The following is a 21,721-nucleotide window of genomic DNA, read 5'->3' as shown; positions in this document are numbered from 1 at the left end:
TGGACATATATACTGTATATATAACAGTTGTATTTATATACATTGATACATAAACACCCACACATTCATATATATGTACATGCACACATACATACATAAACACAAACACAGATAAATATATGTAAGTACATAACCACCCACACAAACATCTACATATACATGTATACAGAAAAACAAACATATGCATGTAACTTTATACAGACACATGCAAAAACAAACATATGTCATACATAATTACACCCACAAATATATGAGTGTACATAAACACACACACAAACATATGTGTGTACAAACATATATAAATAGATAAACACACACAAATATATGTAGGTACATATAAAAATACATACATAAACACACCCAGACAAACACACTCACACACAAACACACATATGCATGGACATACGTACACACACACACACACATAAACAATAATATGTGTATGTACCTACATACATATACAGACACACATTATGTATGTACATGCATACATACTCACTCTCAAAAAAATGGATATATATATACAGATATACATACACACATCCACAAATAAACGGATATGCATACATACATACACACACACATATATATATATATATATATATATATATATATATATATATATGCATACATACATATATTTCAAACATATATGCATATATATATACATTCATACATACGCAAACCCAAAAATATTTGTACATAAATTCATACATACACATCTACACACACATAAACACGCTCACAAACATATGTATATACATACATACATACACACACAGACAAAAAAACACATGTATGGATATACATACGTATCCACATACACGTATGTATGTGTATACAGTTATAAACATTCAACAACAAATGTATGTAAATACATACAGACATAAACAAACAGTTGTGTGTACAAGCATAGATACATACATACACACACATACACAAATATACATATGTAAATACATACATATATTGATACACACACACAAAAAATATTTGTACGTACATAAACACACGCAAAAAACATATGTATATAGATACATACACAAAGACAAAAATCTGTATTTACATTTACACATTCAGACAGACACAAACATATGTATTGATATACAGTATATACATGCACACACACATAAAAAATATATGTGTGTAAATACATACATACATACATACACAAACACATACATACATACATACATACATACATTCATACATACTCACAAACACAGACATATGGGTGGACATTCATACATACACTCACATGTACGGGCATGTATATATATATATATATATATATATATATATATATATATATATATATATATATATATATATTCATACATGAAACACACACAAACAAATGTATATAAATACATAAATACAGACACAAACACAAACATATGTATGAACATATATACATACATTGATACATAAACACACAACTATATTTTTGCACATAAACACGCACACCAACATATGTATGCACATACATACTCAAAGATAAAGATATGTATTTACATTTACAGGTAGAGGGACACAAACATAGGTATGAATATACCATATATACGCTCTCACACACACCAAAATATATGTTTGTACATACATACATACATATATACACTCAAGCAGACAGAAACACAAACATATGTATATATATAAATTCACACACAGAGGAAAACATATGTATGTATATACATATATAAAAACATACAGATTTGTATGTCTATACATAAATAAACACCCCAAACCATGTGTATGTATATACATTCATACATAAACACACATAAAAACATATGTATGTACATATATACACATAAACAAACATGCATGTATATACATGTACTCACACGAAAACACACAAACTCAAAAACACGCACATACATATGAACATGCAGAAATACACTCAAACATACAAATATATATATGTATATACATACATAAACACACACAAAAACATATGTATGTCAATATTTATATACATACACACACAAAAAAACAATGCATATATGTATAAAAATACATACATTAATAAACATACACACATATATGTATGCACAAAACAAACGCGCAAACATATGTATGTACAAACATACACACAAAAACCTATGAATGGACATACATGCATAAATACGTAAAAAAACATACAAGAAAACATGCATGTACATGCATACATTCATATATACATACACAGAGAAATGTATGCATGAACATACATATGTTTGTCTGTGTGTATGTATGTATGTATATACATACATACATACACTCTCTCACACACAACGCCAACATATGTAGGGACATACATTGATACAATCATACATAGAAACATATGAACGTATGTATATTCATACATAAACACACACAAACATGTACATATATATATATATATATATATATATATATATATATATACACACATATATACACATACATACATACATACATACAAACACACACATAAATATACATGTATGCACATAAACACATGCAAAAATACATGCAAGTACAGACATACATACACACAGACACAAACATATGTGTTTATATATATACATTGTGTATACATGTATGTACATATATACATACACATACACAGAAACATGGGTATATCCATATTTACATACATCACCAAACAAACAAACACACATAAATATGTTTTTACATAAACACACATACAAACATGTGTTTGTACATATATACACACAATCACACGCACACGCACAATCACACACTCCATAACAGAAGCATACGTACGTACATGCAGACATACACTCAGACATATGTATACAAACATATGTCTGTACATATATTCATACATGAAAACACACAAAATATATGTTTGCTAATACATATATACATATAAAAAACACACAAAACAAATGTATATATGGAAATACATATGTCCGTCCATACACAAATACACAAATATATGAATGCACATAGATACAAGCACAAACATATGAATGTACATACATACAAACAAAAAAACATATTTATGTAAATACGATACATACCTACTAACATACAGACATACATACATACATCACACCACACACATATCACACACACAAACATATGTATGTACATATATTCATATATAAAAACACCCACAAACATATGTATGTGCATACATGCATACATTACCACACACACAAACACACATACATAAATATCTATATGTACATAAATACACACACAAACCTATATATGTACATATATCCACACAAACAAATATGTCTATACATTTATACATTCACAGACACAAAAAACAAATATTTACATACAGTAATACACACACATATATATATATATATATATATATATATGTCCATGAAAACAAAGACAAAAATACGAATTTACATTTATACATTCACACACAAAAAACATATGCATGTTCATACATACATAGACACAAACAAACAAACATATAAATGTACATACAAATATACATACATACAAACACACAGAAACATATGCATATACATTTATATATACAAACATACAAACATGCATACACTCACACACACACTCAGAAACACACTCAAAAACAAACATATTTTGGGACTTACACTCAAACATACAAACGAAACATAGGTATATACATACATTCATACATAAACAAAGACAAACATATGTATATACACACATATATACATACATAAACACACAAAGAAACATATGCATACACATAAATACATATATACAAACATACATACATACATACATACATATATACATACACAAAAACACAAACATATGTACGGACATACATACACTCACACATACAAACATATGTATGTACATATAGCCATACAGAGACACACACACACAAATATATGTATGTATATACATACAAACATTAATACACACACACACACAAACATATGTATTTACATAAACATACATATGTACATACAAATGTGAATGTGTGTATACATTTGTATATTTTTTTTAGCACTATTTAGTTTTACTTTCATTGTTTCTTTAAAATATTTTTCGCATGTCTTTAAGGTACACATTCACAAATACAAACACGCATTGACGCATAGATCCCTGTTTATATATACATATTTACAAAGACATAAACAGACACAACCATATTTATATACATGCGCACACAAACATACATACATACACAATTCATGCATACATACATACATACTCTCACATACATCATGCATACATACATACATACTCTCACATCCAAACACATACACACATCACACACATATCAGCAGAAAGCATGAATATACAACAACAAAAGTAAAAATACAGTGTAGACACATTCAACGGAGTATTTAAACACAAGCGTAAGAATGATCATTGTTGTAGCCTAGTTATATAGCTCATGTCCACTAAGTGGCAGTAAAGTGCTGATACTGGACCAGATTCATCTCCTGTTGCTTCAGGATTAAAATACAAGAAGGGGATAATCTCATGCTTGGTTCCATGAGACCTCGGGACCTACAATCATAATAAACACCCAAATCTTCAAACATACCAGCATTTATGGAAGAGTGTTTTTTTTTTCCTTTTTTCCCCAGAGGAGTTTTGCATTTAAAAGGAGACAGGAAACGAGCGTCGCGATCCCCTGTGCCGATGGCTTAAAAGCTACTTTAAAATAAAAAAAATATATGTAAATCACTTGTGAAAGTGTCTGGAGATAAACTGAGTAGTGCACTTAAAATGCTCGATTTAATCTTCTTTTTTTTTTTTTTATCGTATTTATGAAAATATAATGAATGAAATTTAGAAACTGCAAATGCAAGTGAGGAAAGATAAAGTATTACAGGTGGTAGACTGTGTCATATCTGCTTTCACTTTCTTAGACATTTCCATCTGCAATATTTAACAACACAGCTGTCTATGTCAGCCAGATATGTATTTTAAAAATAAAGTATGTGTGGGTAGTTGTCGGGACAGGTGGTGGTGGAGTGGAGAGTGTGTGTGTGTGTGTGTGTGTATGGGTGATGTTTGCAATCGTTTCCTTTAAGGAGAGACCTGCATTCATATACTCATAGACACAAATAAAAATAAACCTTTGTCTAACTTTATAACTTCCATACAGATAAATTCTGCTGAACCGATTTTGAATTGAGCGCATTTTGAGAGATACAAGACTTTGAATAAGTCAAATAAACCCAACCAATAAACACAATCAATTTTTAATGAAATGTATCAATATATTGTCCACAGAAAACTATTAATAATTGTTAACAGTGTCAAAAGTTAATATCAGTATAATCTGCGGCTCCTCTATTACTCAAGTCATTTTACAATATTGCACATAGAGATTAAAGTGCTCAGCTTCATCACAGAGTAAGAAATGAAAGTCAGCAGTTATTTTGCAAATATAAAATTCCTCAGAAATGAAGAATACTAAATATAGATTTATTTTGAGGAAAATAATTCTGCATTAAGGCGCTGCTGGGGTCAGGGCATAGGGGGTTGGGGACGCTATTTGTCCGATTTCTGCACTTGCTTGTCGCTCTCGGGTTTGTCCTGCAGGTTGTAGTCCTCCAAAATGGCCTGCGCTGTGTGCTTGCCGGTCCTTTTCACCACGGCCTTGATCCCCAGGTTGTCGATGTTGAAGGCGGTGATGCCGATGTTCATGGCCGAGTTGACGGCATGGTCCGTGGCCTGTCCCGCTGCCGCACCGTACCTTTTCGTCGGGAATTCAGATTGGAGGGGGAAAGAGGTCAAGAAGGGGGCGCCGCCGAAATGAGATATGGGGGAGGGTAAAAAAAAAAAAAAAGCTGTGAGAGAACGCCATGCAGTGCGTTGATTGATTAATGTGACGATTTCAAACATGCAAGTGCTCACTGATTTAATGTATTTATTCATTTCTTTTATGTGCCCAACTGAGAATTTTGATCAATGCCAATGTTCACGGTAGCCCAAATAACAAGGGGGGCGGGGGGGTGATATGGATGGAGCCACAGATCCTTCCTACCCAGCCCTGCCCGTAAATAACTTCCTGTCCAAATAAAAATTTAAAGGAGCGGAAGGAGAAAATGTAAGTGGTGATTGCAGGAAGCATGTTTTGTCACTGATTGTCAATGTTAACACATCGAAAGTTACAAAAGTAATTTTGCGGTAAATATAAACATGTAAACAGTGTTGGCGCCTGACGCCCTGCAGAGATCGGTGAATTACATTGCGCGGTTAGTAGGAAATCATGTGGCCATGCGGCAATTGTGGGACCATTTGGAGAGATTAGCAGAAGAAGCGTTTCACCGCGAAAAGGGAGGGACAGTGACTTGTGCTGCATTCAGGGTTCTGTTAAAAGGATTGTCATGCTTGCAGCTAGCGGTGTGACGGGGTCAAGAGCTTTGTGTAGTCATGAGAATGTACACGTCTTCTCATTAGGCGGGTCTATGATCTTTTGTAGACCCCTAAATCTGCAAAGCAAATTGAAGAGGGAAATGAGTGAGCGTCCGTCCGGTTTCCTGCGAGCAACCTGTACAGCGGGCAGCGTCCAGCCAGAATCCAAACTTTGACTGCGGTCAGTGGTGAACTTTTACAGTGATTATGGTAGTTGGGGACTTACTTGTGTTTGACGGTGGTGACGGTCTCGGAGGCCACACTTGTGGTTATATTCTTCGCTGCTACTTCCAACCCTGTCCACATCGTGGCGAACCCTGAGTGGAGGGCAGGGATAAATGCAATGCTCATTATTTTGTTCAGTTTATTTTGACATATACATTGAAAAGTGCTGTGTAAAGTCAATGCTATGAAATGTATATTGCCAGACACCTCATCATCCAATGTCACAATAAAAACAATAAATAGCATAAAAAAAAAAAAAAGTTCAAATTAATTATTTTTTAAATATCACTAATGGAGGGTCTGAAGAGGTGTAAATGACACTGAGGGTGGATACTGACAGAAGGACACTGAAGACTTGGAACTCTGATTGGATATCAATGTCAGTCAACCCCAGATTACTAAATGCTGTTTTCCTGAATATTTTTCTAAATTCTCATATTTGGTCAGAAGATTGCACAGCCCTTAATATTTGTGGTCACACAAAGCAGTTATACGGATGCTCGTATGACTGATATATAAAGTGAAAAGATCCACACAAACAACTTCCACCACCATCGACTGGATTGTCTTTGGAAGACAGACGATTCCCAAGTTTCATTTGCAAGTAAATCACGACTCACGAGTCTGAGCTCTCTATTAATCCTTTGAGTCCTCTGGTTGGGTTGGTGAGCCAGGAAAATCAGGTGATTCGTTTGAACCAATTCACCAACTCAAGTCAGCGGAGTCACACTGACCAGCCACACTACTGAATCAGATGATTCGGTCGAATGGATCGACAACTCGAGTCAGCTGACTCATCGGAAAAACTTCTAATCAGGCAATTCAACTGAAACAGTCACTGACACGAGTCATGGGTTCACCTGAATTACGACTGAATTAGGTGCTTCCGTACAACAGTTTCACTGACTTGAGTCACTGGACTCACTGGAAACACTACTGAAGTGCTGACTCAAGTTGGGAGACTTATAAGAAAAACTACTGAATCACATGGTTCTGTGAACTAGACCACCATTTTGAGTCAAATCACCAGAAGCACTACTGAATCAGATGATTCGGTCAATTGGAACAACAACGCGAGTCAGGTGTCTCTTCGGAAACACTATTGAATATGACGATTTGGTTGAAGGGGTTCACTGACTTGAGTCGGCGAAACCACTAGAAACATCACTGACTCAAGTGAACTGGAATACTTGACTAATCAACTCAGATTAACCAGAGTCCATAAAGTGAACCGAGTTTCCCACCACTACCGTCATCCTACCTTGCACACCGCTGGCAGCCACCACCATGGCTCCGTCTATGTTGGAGCGCCCGTCCTTGTCTTTCTTCATGGACTCTGGAATCAGCTTGCCACCTTGCTTTTTCACGTGGGGCGCCAACTCCCGACCCACGTAGCCAGCGACGGTACAAACCCCGTCCACTGCAGGGAGAGAGTGACAGTTACGCAGTCATAGATAAAAATGACAGTGTCGGGGTTGGCTAGGCCTGTGAGATGTAGACGGTTTAGTCACCTAGGAACTGGCTGACTTTGACAGCTCCCCCGGTAGCCTGCTTGGCGACATGGAGCCCCTTGGTAACGGTGGGACTGACGTGGGTGGGTTTGTCCTCGGGCGTGATGTGCTCCCTCAGCTTGGACGCACCCTTGTGAATGGCCTTGCCGGTGACCTCCGCCCCCTTCACCAGACCCCAACTCAACCAGGAAGCACCTGAGAGGAGAAAATTTCAGAATTCCCCTGCCTGATTACCGAATGCGAAACACAAGAGCAGAGATGTTTTCGGCCAGCGGGCCGAGAGCGACCTCACCTGTCAGGATCCCACTTGCCACCTTTTCACTCCACTCAGGCAGATCCTTCCCCTCCTCCCCCTCTTCTTCCTCCCCCTTCTGTGTTACGTCGGGCCGAGGCTCCGGAAGAGCCTCCTCCTCCGGCGGCGCGATGGGCACTTTCTGACTGAGGTTGACGGTGTCGGCGGCTTCATCGGGGGCCTGGTTGAACACACACATCTGTGAGCTGAACAACGGTCGCGGCTTGCCAGCGCAAATCCTTGGGCCCACTTGTCAAGAGACGAGCCACTGGTGTTCCTGGTAACCACATCCACAACAATGGCCCCATTCATCGCATCATGACAAAGCCTACGTTTCTTTGTCACAGTGACATTTTCCATTTCAAATTGTTGACGGTGACACGGAGATTGAATGGATTCAAAAGTGCCTACTTGCTCAGAGAGAACCGGGTCCATCAGTCACAATGCCTCGCCGCTAAATTCACTCAAAAACGACCTTGATCGGAATCAGCTTGGGCCCGGCGCCTCGTCCTCCATCGCGGCCGAACTAGCACTTCTGTCTCCCGAGTGAATCTCTGGGCATTGTTCTGACCGCTGCCTGTTACAGCGTTAGATCCAATTAATTCCCAGTGTTTAATCCTTCCACTGCTGAGGCAGAGGTAAAACGACCAGGACCGGCGGCTCAGGAGGTGAGCAAGTGGCACCATTCCGATCCTGTGAGGCCCACAGTAATAATTTCATCTACTGCAGCCTCAAAATCCTATATAAGCGATGGCTCTTATCGCCATATTAAAGACTATATATAAACCAGCCTGTTGCGGTGAGCCGCGAGGGGGCGGATGAGACCTGAAGCTTCTTCTGGCCTAAAATGCAAGCGTATTGATGGAGGGGGAGCTTTTGTCACTGCCCTAAACTGTCTCTTGCCACAGGAAAGTCAGTGATTTACTTCTGCCTTCAGCAACAGTATCTAGAACCCAGGTGTTCTAGTTTTAGTTTGGTCAAAGGGAATGATCAAACAAACGCCGCCCACAGCTGCTGAGGTAGCAGATCTCACTTCTGTTATTCCCCCAAAGTAGCTATTATGATCTAAATAAAATAGAATTATGTAACCACTCGCCAGGGACGTCAAGGGTTTTTTCAGATGTATTTTTAGGCGGTGCGGAAGAAGAAACTCAACCTGAATTCTGAGGTCCGTCATCTGGGAGAGCAGATCACGGAACAGCTCCCTGTCCGATTCCGGGAGCGCCGAGGACAGGACCACGCCCACGAAGTGGCCCGGGCCCGGCGCCATCATGTCCGGAAACATGAAGACCCCTGTGTTGCACAGCAGCACCGGCGAGCGGACAGTCATGAGCGGGTACAGCCAGTCGCAAACCTGCACACAAAGAGAGCACAAAGATATTCACCCGCATGAAAAACCATCCTGAGGATGACGGGCAGCTCACTTCACAACTTAGCATAAAACTACCCAGTCGGATGCGTGTGCCCCCAGGACGCAGGGCTAATTGTCGTCTCTGGAATCTCTGAGAGCAAAATGGGGAGCCAGAACATTAGGTTACTGAGCTCGTCTTCCCTGGATCCTCCTTCCAATCTCCGCCCGAGGGGGAGACACCCTCTTTTGGTTTAAGAATAGGCTTAAAACTTCTGATTTTTTGTTTGCCGGGGGCCGTGGCTTAATCTAATGCAGTGGTCTCGCCAGGCATCCACCATTGTTACTTCTTTTATGAAAATTAAAATTATTATTGTAACATGTCAGCTATTAGCCTTTACCTGTTAGCATTATTGTTGTTATTAGTCCAAGATCACTTGTGTCAGTCCCTGCCAACCCTCCTACCTCTCGTGTCTCTATCACACTCTTGCTTTCTATCTCTCTGTCCTTCTTTTTTGGTTTCCGGTTGAGGCAGAAGGCCACCTGCCTCGAGCTGGGGTCCGTCTGAGGTTTCTGCACCGCTTAAAGGTAGTCTTGATCCAGATCTGCTCTACAAGTGGAAGATAGTACCGCAAGAGTGATGGCAAAATAAAGCAGCTCAGAGAGCTCCTTTGAATTTGTTTTTCTTTATGTTTTTCTCTAATAGTCTCGATCGGAAGTATGCACCAATGGATGTGCAACTGGTGAGGCAAGGTATTTCCGTCTTTAACCTTCTTGGCCTTTTTTTGCACTGCCTCTATCTGTAGTGTAGATAGACGTTGCACAGATAACAGTGATAACACTTTCACCCGAGCAATATTTATATTTTATTTATACTTTCTGCAGGACACCTTACCTATCATCACTTTCATTTTTACTATCCACATCTTCTACTGTACATCTGTTATTTCTATAACCATTCCCTGCACAGGCCATTTCTTTTTACATTTCTTTCTGTATTTCTATATTCTATTGTATATATTGTACATAGTCTGTATTTACATATTATTTGAATTACCACCTTTTGCACCCTTTTCTACCCTGAAATGCTGCTGTGACGATTTGATTTCTCCATCTTGGGATCAATAAAGCTTATCTTTCTGTATGGAAAATGTCACGAGATGACTGTTGTGATTTGGGGCCTAAAATCTGACTCCAGTGAAACTTGACTTGACTCGTGTTAATCAGAGATGGGTCCAAGTAGCAGGACACGATGAAGAGTCTGCTGCAGCGTCACTAACAGGATTACAGGGTCTGACGGCGCAGGAGAATAACTCCTCTCTTGTGAACGGCTGGGGACGTGGCGCTCACCGCCAACAGGGTTTTGGGAAATTCCCTCCATTGCCGAGTCAAGATTTCAGTCTCATGATCTGACACTGCCCTAATAATGGCCCTCCGCGAGCTGGGAGGAAGAAGTTGCACACAAGTGCGAACTCATGGTCAAGAAAAACCAGCAGACTAATGTAAATTTTGCAAGTCTTATTGCCGACATCTTATTTTAGCTATGAACAGTCAGTCTGTCCAACTGTCCGTGCGATAGTGAGTCTTAGTAACGCACGATTGCCTCGCAGTCGTACTTGTTGAGCTCATCTCTTTACTCGCTGTGAGATTTAACGGCTTTATTTGATGCAAAATATCCTCTCGGTCTCGGTACGTTTCTGCATGCAGCAGGAAAATCAACTTAGAATGTTTATGGTTAGTCAAGGGCAGTAGAACATGACATTGGACCACGGCAAATTTGAAGTATCAACAAAATAGTCCTGTTTTTTTTTTTTTTTTTTATTTCTTCCTGCTTGTTTTTCTGTCTTGAGTTTATTTCATTGCATGATAGGGGGAAAACTACTCTTTGCACTATTTCTCTAGAATGTTCAACTCCCAGCGGGGTTTAAATATGGGATCTCTCTGGAGCTGAGCTGTCTGCCTTAATGTCAGAAATGCTGGTGTGTTTGTCCCATTTGGCTGAGACCCTGCAGCGAGCAGCTTCACCTCGGTGATGACATCACGCCCACAAGGCCGGTAGGGATTACTGCACTGAGTCACAGGCCCTTGTGTGATCTTATCAAAGACTGTGGGGTCATTAGCAGGCCTTAACCGATGACTCACTGAGTGTGTGTGTGTGTGCGCGTGGGGGGGTTGCGGGTGAATGTTACCTGCAAGAAGGCTGGAGGCCTGTTTGGCATTCTCTCATCGCAGTCATTGGTGAATTTGATCAGCCGAAGGTAGCCCGGGTATGACGGGGCACTCACATTCCCTTCTGGCGTCACAAAGAATATCTGCACGCCCTGGGGAATGTACAGCAGTTCCTCGCCGTCCTCCCCCACACTCAGTGACGATGTAGAGGAGTTTGAGGTACGGCTGTAGAATTCGTCCCCCACCAGCGACAGCTCGCCGGACTCTGTGCCATACGAGATGGAGAGGTGGCCATCGGCTGCCTGGGGGGAGTAGGCAGGAGGCTGGTCGCCGGGGACACCCGCTGGAAGGACCTGTAGGGGAGCTGGGCTCAGGAGGTTGCAGGCGGGGACACCTCCCACTGCGCCTCCTTCCTGCCCATTAATGGGCTGTAACTTTGGCGGAGACGGCCTCTCTGGTTTTTCTTTGGTAGGGAGATTCGGGTAGAGCTTCCCCGTGGCTTCTGACACACTGGAGCCGTTGGAGGAGACATCGGAGCCCACTTCCAGCTTAGCCAAGCGGATGTTGATGTTGTTGAGTGTCTCCTGCATTTTCTGCTGCATCTGTCTGGCCGACTCCCAGGAGGTACCGGTGCATTCATCCCCTTGCGTTGGTACGCTGATGCCCCTGAGGAGGTGCTGCCGGCCCTTCTTGTAGAGCTCCAAGGCGCGATCCTTGTGTCCCGCCTCATCTGCGGTCAGTCCTTTATTGATGCATTCAAAGCCCCTCTTGTAGCCGTCGTCGATCACCTGAAGCCTGGCGTTGTCGAAAGCATTCTGTCTATCTTTCTCCATCCCCCACCCTGCGATCAGGCCTACAAAATTAGTTTAGCAAACAACACAAAACCATGAGATGCAGAAATAAGATCTATTCTCACTCAAACCCTGGTTGACAAAAATGTACAGGATTTACAGGATTTAAAGTTACAGGATTGACATTTTATTCATTTTTAGATTCCATTTCAACTCTACGTACAGGGTCAACCTCCCCTGCTGATGCAGCTTTGCACAATACGCTTTTGGCACCGGTTTGCATATTTGACATCACGCCACATGAGGCCGAACAGATCTACATCCATTAGATCCAACAGGCTGAATAGTCAAACTAGATTCGCAACTTCTATTCACTGTTGCAAAGCCTTTTTTTATTTTTATTTTTATTTTTATCATCAATAAAAAAGAAATGACTTTGTTCTCACTTTTCTTACTTACAGTGCCTTGCCAACCATGGAACTTTCTCTCTCATTAAACTGAGACAACAACCGCTTTGCTCAGTAAACCGAAATCGATGACAGGGCGTCAGTGCCACGGATACTGTCGTCAATGAACAAACCCGAACGTAACAATAATAAAAAATAAACAACAACAAACCAGAACAACTGTTGATATGTCTCTTGAAATGCTAGTTAGCATTAGCTCCCCGACAAGCACTGTTGATGTTCACACTCACCCGAAACAAGCGAAAGGACCCGGATGACAGGGAGTTAGCTATCACGCAGCTAACGTAAAGTACGGGGTTTTGGCGAATACAAACGCTTGAGGTGTGGGTTATGCGTTAAAGACCAGGTAATTGCGGGTTGGTATTTTCGTTAGTAGCCTCCGATGAACCTTGACACTCGCTTCCAACGTAGAAAAGTGATGTAACTTGAGCGCCTGTATCAACCTCATCTCGCGTTTAGCGTAGCTTTTATTTTGAAGGCAGCCCAACCCGGAAATAGCAAGTTATGATAACATGACGTCACATTAAGCGTAGTTCTTCATTAATCCGCTAGATGTCAGCGTAGATTCGCTTCAGTCAAAACTCCGCTTTTTAAATTGCACATTTTCAGTAAATTGCTTTTTTTGCGTGCATGATCACAACTTCCCTTTTCTTTTCAATCCTTACAAATTCCCTACATCACGCAAGAGAATTGACGAGTGCAAGCGGCGTCACTACGACATAAGACATCGAAAGATAAAAACTATATTTTGAAATATCTGTAAATATATATATCAATCGATTACTTAGGTGTACTAGTTAGTGAACAAACCTATAGTAAGTTCAGTGTTAATCAAGGGTAAGATATAGTAAATCTCATCCCAACCTCTTTGATGACGCGCCCCCTGCTTTATTTTGAGTTCCTAGTAGTTCCGGTTTTTATTTTCTCAATAATATGTGAAACGGAAGTCATTAAATAATAATTGACGATTATGTTAGTTTAAAGGTCAATGCAAACTTTCAAACATTAAGGCTTAAAGGTTAATGCAAACTAAAAATGTTTTTTAAAAAAAAAATTGAAAAATATCTTTGATGTAAATACACACAAATTGTGGAGTGTCAGGTGGAGATATCGGATTTGGCTGTGGATGCTGATGGGTGAGCACAGTAATCTGCAGAGGGCGCCAACTTCCATCTCAAATGTAAGGATTTGCAGAGCTGGAAGGGGTAGGGGCAATGTTTTCTCTGCTGTGGGTTCATGAAAATTTTACAACCCCCATAATTTGAGCTTTTTTACTGATCATGGAAATTATGAAACCTTGTGTTTGGTATAAATGTGCCCCTAATTGTCATTACATAGCTTATGATCAGATAGAGAAAGAAAAGGGCTGCAGGCACTAAAAAACAGCAGTGCAAATTATCATGTGAAATTAAGACTTTTTGACAGTGTTTTATGTTTCTTGTTAATTAGTTTGACTGCTGCAAGAACTTCAGAGAGTCACGCTGAGCCGAAAAACAGGAAAGTCGTAAATATCGGTGTCATCTCCCAAACACGCTGCGCATAGACCAATACACCGCTCCTTTCCACAAAGCAAGGGAACCTTTTTTATTGCTCCTCAGGGAACACAGACCAGCATTAACGCATATATATACTTTAACCTCAACTCTTTTATTTTAGATCTTGTCAGGCTTGACGGCTTTAGTTTTGTCCCCCCCCCCCCTCGATTCCAGCTAAAAAAAGAAAGTTGCTAATTTATTACACTTTCCACCGTGGGACAATGATGCATCTGTAACTGAAGAATCGGTAGCATGAACCTGGTTGGCCAGCTGCTGCTCCGGCTGAGGGATGATGCGCATCTTTTGCAAAGGCGGTTGCACAAAAGTCAAAAGGACTTCAAATAGCATGGAGTACCGCCAGAATTTTCACAGCACAGTACATTAAACTTCAGTGCAGTGTTGCAAGGACTACCTGTTCATACAGCCTCTTAGAACTAGCCCATCCCAGGTTAGCTTCTTAGGAGTTTGTTCGTCAGCTCTTGATATCGTTGATAAACAACATAATGGACAGGAAGAGGTTGTTTCTGTGTGATCGGAGAGGTTGTCTGTGTTGGTGGAAGGATTATCAAGTGTTTTGTGTCTTGTATACAGGTGGATTTAGAGCCATACTGTAAACATTACAGCTTCAGTCAGCCCGACGCTAAGTCTGTTTGTATAGATTATTTTCTCAGCTCAGTGTGGAACAGTTAGATAATTGTAGATAATACGATGAGAGGCTGAATTACATCTCTTTAATTAGGGTATGTAATGCTTGACAGCAACAAGAAGAGGACTCGGGATGGAACCCTGTGGGACCCCACGTACATATTTCAAACTGGAGGAATACAATATAATTTAAATTACAGGTTTATCATTCCAATAACTGAGGATCCAAGCCAGACAGCCTTCTGCCTTTCTCTGTGTCTCCAAAATCCTACTCGTAGGATGTCCTGCGATTAGTGGGACAAACGAAACACCAAATTTGTCAGTTTTGTATTATATTGTTTTTTTTTTTTTTTTTTTCTTACTTTCTTTCTTTTCTTTTTTGTCTGTAAAATTCCATGGACAGGGACGGTGGAGCACTGGAGGCCAGCGGGCTCGCAGTAAATGGGAACGGCCAGTGGCTTGGGAACAGACAGTCGAAAAGAGCCGGTAAACCAAATAAATACAACAATAAATCATTGGCATGGGAAAGCAGGAGTACATAATTCAAACAAGAGGTGACCAAGAGTCCAAACTATACTTTTATTCTTATTGTGCAGATTGTTGATAATAGTTCAACTTGTAACATATCCAGTATATTCATGGTCGGCTATGAAAAATAACGATGTTTAAAACCGGTCTGCGTTGGTATCAATTCTGCAGGGAGGCAAAACAGAAAGCAGGGAATTCGATCGATCACAGTCGCCAGAACTGTTTCAGGGGAGGAACTGGTAAATGGAAGATGAATGGTGTCACTGATAGTTTTAATGTCAGTCATCACAAAGACCTCAAGACCTATACGTCTTCATATCGTTTGGAGGTATAGTCGTTTTCCTAAAAATATGTCTTTTTGGAGTCCAAGACTATCGTCTTGTTTTTGCAAGTACTCCGAAATGTCACCACCGGCTGACAGGGCAGTGGGTGCGGCAGGCTTTTGAAAAAAACCTCTGGTCTTAATTCCGCCTTTCAGCAATTACGAAGCATGCTGAAAAGTTGAGATTTTTACAAGCTAAATCTCATGAGCTAGCAGAATACGTGGAAGAACAAAAAAAAGTTGTGCGTCTTGCATGATAGGAGGGCACTCAACTTGTGTCTTCCCTCGGTTTTGACAGGTCGGAGTATAGTTACCATATTTGGCATTATTGTACCGACCCAACTGATTGATAGCAATGTTATCTCCCCAGAGATATGCGCCGAGGTTGTATTTTTGAGCTTAGGACAGGGTATAGGTCAGATGGCGCTTTTGGGGAGAGCAAAGGGCAACAGGCAGCAGTTGTCTTCCACAATTTTTTTTTTTTGGAGGATCATTCAGATGTGCTGTGCTGGAGATCATGGCGCTGGAGTCATCAGTCTTCCAAGAACCTCAACCCTTGTGTCTCCCACATGACATGTGCAAAAAGAGTCAAAGCCAAGATCTCCCACAGGTGTTTTTCTGGCAGCTAATGAATCAATGCTGCCGTCGCCCTGACCTTGCCTCCTCAGGACGTTATTTAGGCTAGCAACAGAATAGCCCTTTTTTTCTTTTTTGTGTGACATAATGCATCATTATAGATTTTTGCTGTTTGTTTTTTGTTTTACCGTTCAGGTGAAACCACTGTGGTAAGAAGCTGCTGCACAGGCAATTGATTTATAATAGACTTGAATTAAAATTATTTTTACTGACCTAAACACATACACACACACACACACACACACACACACACACATATATATATATATATATATATACACATATATATATATATATATACATATATATATCCAGTATGTGCAATATACATATATACGGTATGAACCCCTTGTCCTGCGGTTAGGGTCACGGGGGAGCCTTCCCAGCTGTCATTTGCAGAGAGGCGGGGAACATAATCTACATATAGAGACAAACAACCACGCCCACAACTGGGCGATTTTTCCAGTTATTTCCAATTAACCTCCTACATGTTTTTTTGACTGAGGGAGGAAACCGGGTAGCCTGGAGGCAAGCCATGCAGAACAAGAAACTTGACACAGAAAGGCCCCTTGTGGCAATCAAACCATTATATATATACTAACTAATATTATTCTCATTTATATGATATGTAAATTCCATCATATTATTATATATATATATTTATGATATGATATATATAATATGATGTGATAATAGAAAGAAAAAGGATAATTAATAGTTATATATTTGTGTATATATATATATATATATACACAAATATATATATATATATATATATATATATATATATATATAATTTTTGGGCTTGCATGTATATGTACATGTCTGCACAAATACAGTTGTATGATTATATACAGTATATACCATTTGCATGTATATATGTGTGTATATCATATTATAAATGCATGCATGTATGCATGCATACATATATACACATACATATATGCAGGTATGTGTATACATATACAGCATAGGTGTGTGTATGTGTGTTTGTGTGTGTGCGTGTTTCTGTGTGTGTGTATCTGTGTGTATTTATAGTCAAAAACAACACAGTTGTCTCATGACACTTTCCATGCAGATCCGGTCTGCACACTTTAAAATTATTCACAGGAACCAAACACCCCCCCCCCCCCCGAGTGAGCCCTTGGCAACAGCAGTGAGAAAATACTGTCTTTTACCGGGCAGGAACCTTGGACAGATCTGAGCTCAATTTGGGGCGGCCCCTTCCCTTGACCGGTTGGTTGGAGTAGAAAGAAAGAGAGCGAGAGAAAATAACAAAAGGTTAGGTTGCAGTATATAAAGCCATCTCTAGCCATACATATACAGCATATACTGTATATATATATATATATGTATATGTGTGTATATATGTGTGTGTGTGTGTATTTACACATATATTTATGTATGCGTGTATATGTGTCTGTATGTGTGTGTGTATGTATTCGCACACACACACACACACACACACATACATATATATATATATATATATATATATATATATATGTATATATACATGTATCAAAATTGAATGTATGGTCTATTCATATAATGTATCTGAGTGTTTTGTGATATTCCTGGCAGCAGTAAAAAACAAAATCAAAAAATCCCCACACAACCTATCAGATGAGAGAATCGTTGCAGACAAGTGGATATTACTTTTGGAATCCGGCCTGGACCTTTGTGAGTCAGCTCCTTCAGGTGTTTATGGAGCATTTACCAGGCATGAGCGAACAGAAGGGCTATCAAAATTCTGTTCAACTATGGTTCGGCTGTCCAAAGTCATATTATATGGAGGGCCTTTCTACAGCTGGGGGGGATTTTCCCCTTAAATAGTGAAATGTTCTACAAAGACATAATAATAGACTCTCCAGTGAGTGAGGCTTACTCGAGAGGGTTTTGCTTTTATAAAAAGCTCTGGGTAAGTAATGTGTGTCAGAGTATGCAATGCTTACCAGCTATGATCTGTGTTCTTTCCGAGTTGATAAATAATAATAATAATAATAATAATAATAATAATGATAATAAATCACATGTCCATGACTCAGGTGAAACTCATGGAATGTTGCAAAAAATTTAACTAAAATAAAATAAAATAAAATAAAATAAAATAAAATAAAATAAAATAAAATAAATTGAGACTGGAGAAGCCAGGCTTAATTGGTATATACTGTATATAGTCAATATGGGTTTTGAGTAGTGATTTTAGGGTTTTTGCAAGAGTCCAAGGACCTGATGTGTGGCAGCAAGGAATTCCAGAGGGTCGTTGGTAGCAGAAGGACCACAGGTACCCCAAGGTCTGGTACTATTTTGGAGCCCAGAGAGGGGGAATAGTGGTAGAGAAGGTCAGTGAGATAGGTGGAGGTGAGGTTATAAAGGTATTTGTGGGTGAAGATGAGATACTATACTGAATAGTGCCAGTTGCTGTTGGAGGATGGGGTAACTCTTGGAGTGGGGGGGTAGGTGAGTAACAGCTGAGTTTTGCATATATTGTAGTTTTTGGAGGTATTGTGGAAGAAAGCGAAGATTGGGTCTTGACAGGTTGTATCATTTTGAAGCATGGATGGTGTGGATTTGCTGGTGTCGGGGGTGAGCGTTGACACTTTAGTTAAATGTTTTCAAATTAATATATCATCAGTTCTGTCAACAGTAAAGTCTGAGCACGTCTGGGAAGTAGACGTCTGAGAAAATCCGATCTCGGTGCCAACGTCACCAAAACGTTTAATCGACATAAAGTAAAGGTATCCAAGACGGAGGGCTGATGAAATAAGAAATATGGATTTAAAATAATAATGAAAAAGAAAAATTACAGGATGTCGGTGCCCCATGTCCCACATAGTGGGACTTATTCAAACCAGCATGAATTACTGCGGGTCCTATTGGACATCCAAACCCTCAATCGCCGTTTCCCCTCAATCCTCATCTGAGACTCATAATACGGTGAATTATCGCCCCCCGGCTTTGACACCCGATATTTATTTTTCTTTTCGGCAAGTGCATCGCATGGACCGACCCGGGGCCGACCGGCCCGGCCAGGCGCTGCACGGCCAAGAGCGATCATTGAAACGCTTGGAAAATGGCGACATAATTACATGTCATTAGCCGCCATTTCTCAGCGGGGAGAAAAACAAATTCCAAACTTTGTGAATTCATTAAAGGGGGGGATTTCAAGTTTTAAAATGGCGTTCTGACTTGCAGGATAACAGGCAAAGTGATGTTTTGGGTGGTTTTTTTTTTGTTTTTTTTCCACTCCAGAGCTCATAATGTATTGCCCGGGGTGACTGTCTTTTGACGCCTGTCATTTCAACCTTTACAAAGGAAAGCCAGGACATTTGAAGAGAAAGAAGTTAAAGAAATGATGTCGGCCCGTTACTTCCCCCCCTTTTCCCCGTTTATATCGTCAGTGAGCGCAGGCTGGATTAAAAATATACAGGATATATTTTCTTTTTCGGCGGGGTGAATGAAGAAAACAGAATTGTATCGTATTCCACAGTAAACATGTCGCCGTGCCGTGATTTATGAGAAGAAAGACTCGGTTGTTTTCTGTTTTCCCTTCATGCTGTGGCGTTTCGAGTGTTCCCTGCCAACGTAAAGACGGCCCGGGACAAGTTCAACTACTGTCAGTATATTTTATACCGAATGAGTCCGTAACCTAATCGGAAACATTTGAGCGCCCGTTTCGAGCAAAACGTAAACTTTTTTTTTTAAGCGGCCGCTCACAGTATAAAAAGCCCCCCCCCCAAAAAAAAGGAAGAACAGAGGGACGATAAATCACACAGCTGTTAAAAAGTTAATAGCTTCAGCAGACAGTAAGTCCTTCCAGCGATCTGACAGCGCGGCACGCATGAGCTCTTGACCCCGGGAGAGACAACCGAGATAGCTGATGTCATTTGCACTAAACTAGGGTATGTTTCCTATAAACCTGCGGTGGGGGTTGATGTGCCTGGATATAGCGTTTTAAGGTTAGGGCACTTTCTCCCCCCTGGAAAGAAAAAAAAAAAAAGAATGGATACCTGTGTTCTGTTTACCCACAACTGCTTTATAAATATTATTAATCCCAGTAGACATGATCGTGTCAGCGATCATAGTACCGGATTGCTATCGTGATGCTGCGCGTTATTCGGGGCAGCACTCGGCTCTTGTTTATATTCGCAGTCCATTAGCCTGCTTTTACATCACTATGAAACTAATAAACATCTTGGCTGAAGTCCCTTGGATACTTTCGCCGTTTGAATCTGTGCTCGTGGAATTGCAGGGTGCTCGCCTGAAGTCTTTGGAAATCACAGAAGATGAATGCTAATAACAAGGTGTGCTATCAGGATGTTGTTATTGTTATTATTTTCAGACCGTATCTCGCCACGCTGCGTTCTTAAAACATTCAGGGGAATCCAACATCACCCGATTCTATAGGACGACGACACCGGAGCGTTGCTCTATGCCGCGCTAACCTTTTGATGATAAGAAAACCGCCATCGGCAGGAGATACTACCTCTTCACCAAGCACTACCCCACTAATCGCACTTAGCCCCCCACCCAGAAAAAAAAAAAAAAAAAAAAAAAAAAAAAAATGAATGTATGTATGTACATAGTTTTGAGATGGCTATTTGGCAGAGTGGTGACTTTTGAATAACGACTACTGGTACTTTGGATTTTTGGTTATTGAGTCGCAATTTTTGTAAGTCCCTTTGGATAAAAGCGTCTGCTAAATGACTGTAATCTAAAAAAAATAATGAGATTCTGTTAAAATGGTCAGACTCGGTCTCTTCAACAACGCGGAGATTAGAAAAGTAGAAGACGATGCCGAAGCCAGCGGACGACTCACTCAACTCGCGCTTCCAATCATTTGCGCAACCGGTTCGATTATTTTTTTTTAATGATTGTCAAATGCGGTTAATTGCGGGAAACGTCAACAAACGTGCGCTTGAGTTGATGTC

The 21,721-nt window shown here is 40.1% G+C and overlaps 1 protein-coding gene across 5 annotated transcripts; it reads right to left on the bottom strand.

The window, feature by feature from the left end:
* Window positions 1–5,143: 5,143 nt before the first annotated feature.
* On the bottom strand, window positions 5,144–13,587 carry spartb (spartin b). Of its 5 annotated transcripts, XM_086164645.1 has the most exons (9): window positions 13,114–13,211; window positions 11,884–12,716; window positions 9,503–9,700; window positions 8,347–8,527; window positions 8,055–8,249; window positions 7,805–7,963; window positions 6,545–6,635; window positions 6,351–6,395; window positions 5,144–5,656 (listed from the first exon to the last, which is right to left on the bottom strand). In XM_086164645.1, the coding sequence occupies exons 1-9, from the start codon at window positions 13,145–13,147 to the stop codon at window positions 5,452–5,454; spliced, it is 1,941 nt and encodes a 646-aa protein (XP_086020771.1). In that variant the 5' UTR covers window positions 13,148–13,211; the 3' UTR covers window positions 5,144–5,451. The 5 variants fall into 5 exon arrangements, with proteins under 5 accessions (XP_086020771.1, XP_086020770.1, XP_086020768.1 ...); XM_086164644.1 differs by lacking the exon at window positions 13,114–13,211 and adding an exon at window positions 13,352–13,587 and having other exon boundaries at window positions 5,144–6,395; XM_086164642.1 differs by lacking the exons at window positions 6,351–6,395; window positions 13,114–13,211 and adding an exon at window positions 13,352–13,587.
* Between the last annotated feature and the right edge of the window lie 8,134 nt (window positions 13,588–21,721).

The sequence above is a fragment of the Fistularia commersonii genome, chromosome 18 (assembly GCF_037954325.1).
Source record: "Fistularia commersonii isolate RoL2024-O1a breed Wild chromosome 18, RoL_Fcom_v1.0, whole genome shotgun sequence".
NCBI classification, from domain to species: domain Eukaryota; kingdom Metazoa; phylum Chordata; class Actinopteri; order Syngnathiformes; family Fistulariidae; genus Fistularia; species Fistularia commersonii.
The sequence above is the reverse complement of the archived record's forward strand: the minus strand, read 5'-3'. Positions and strand labels throughout refer to the sequence as shown.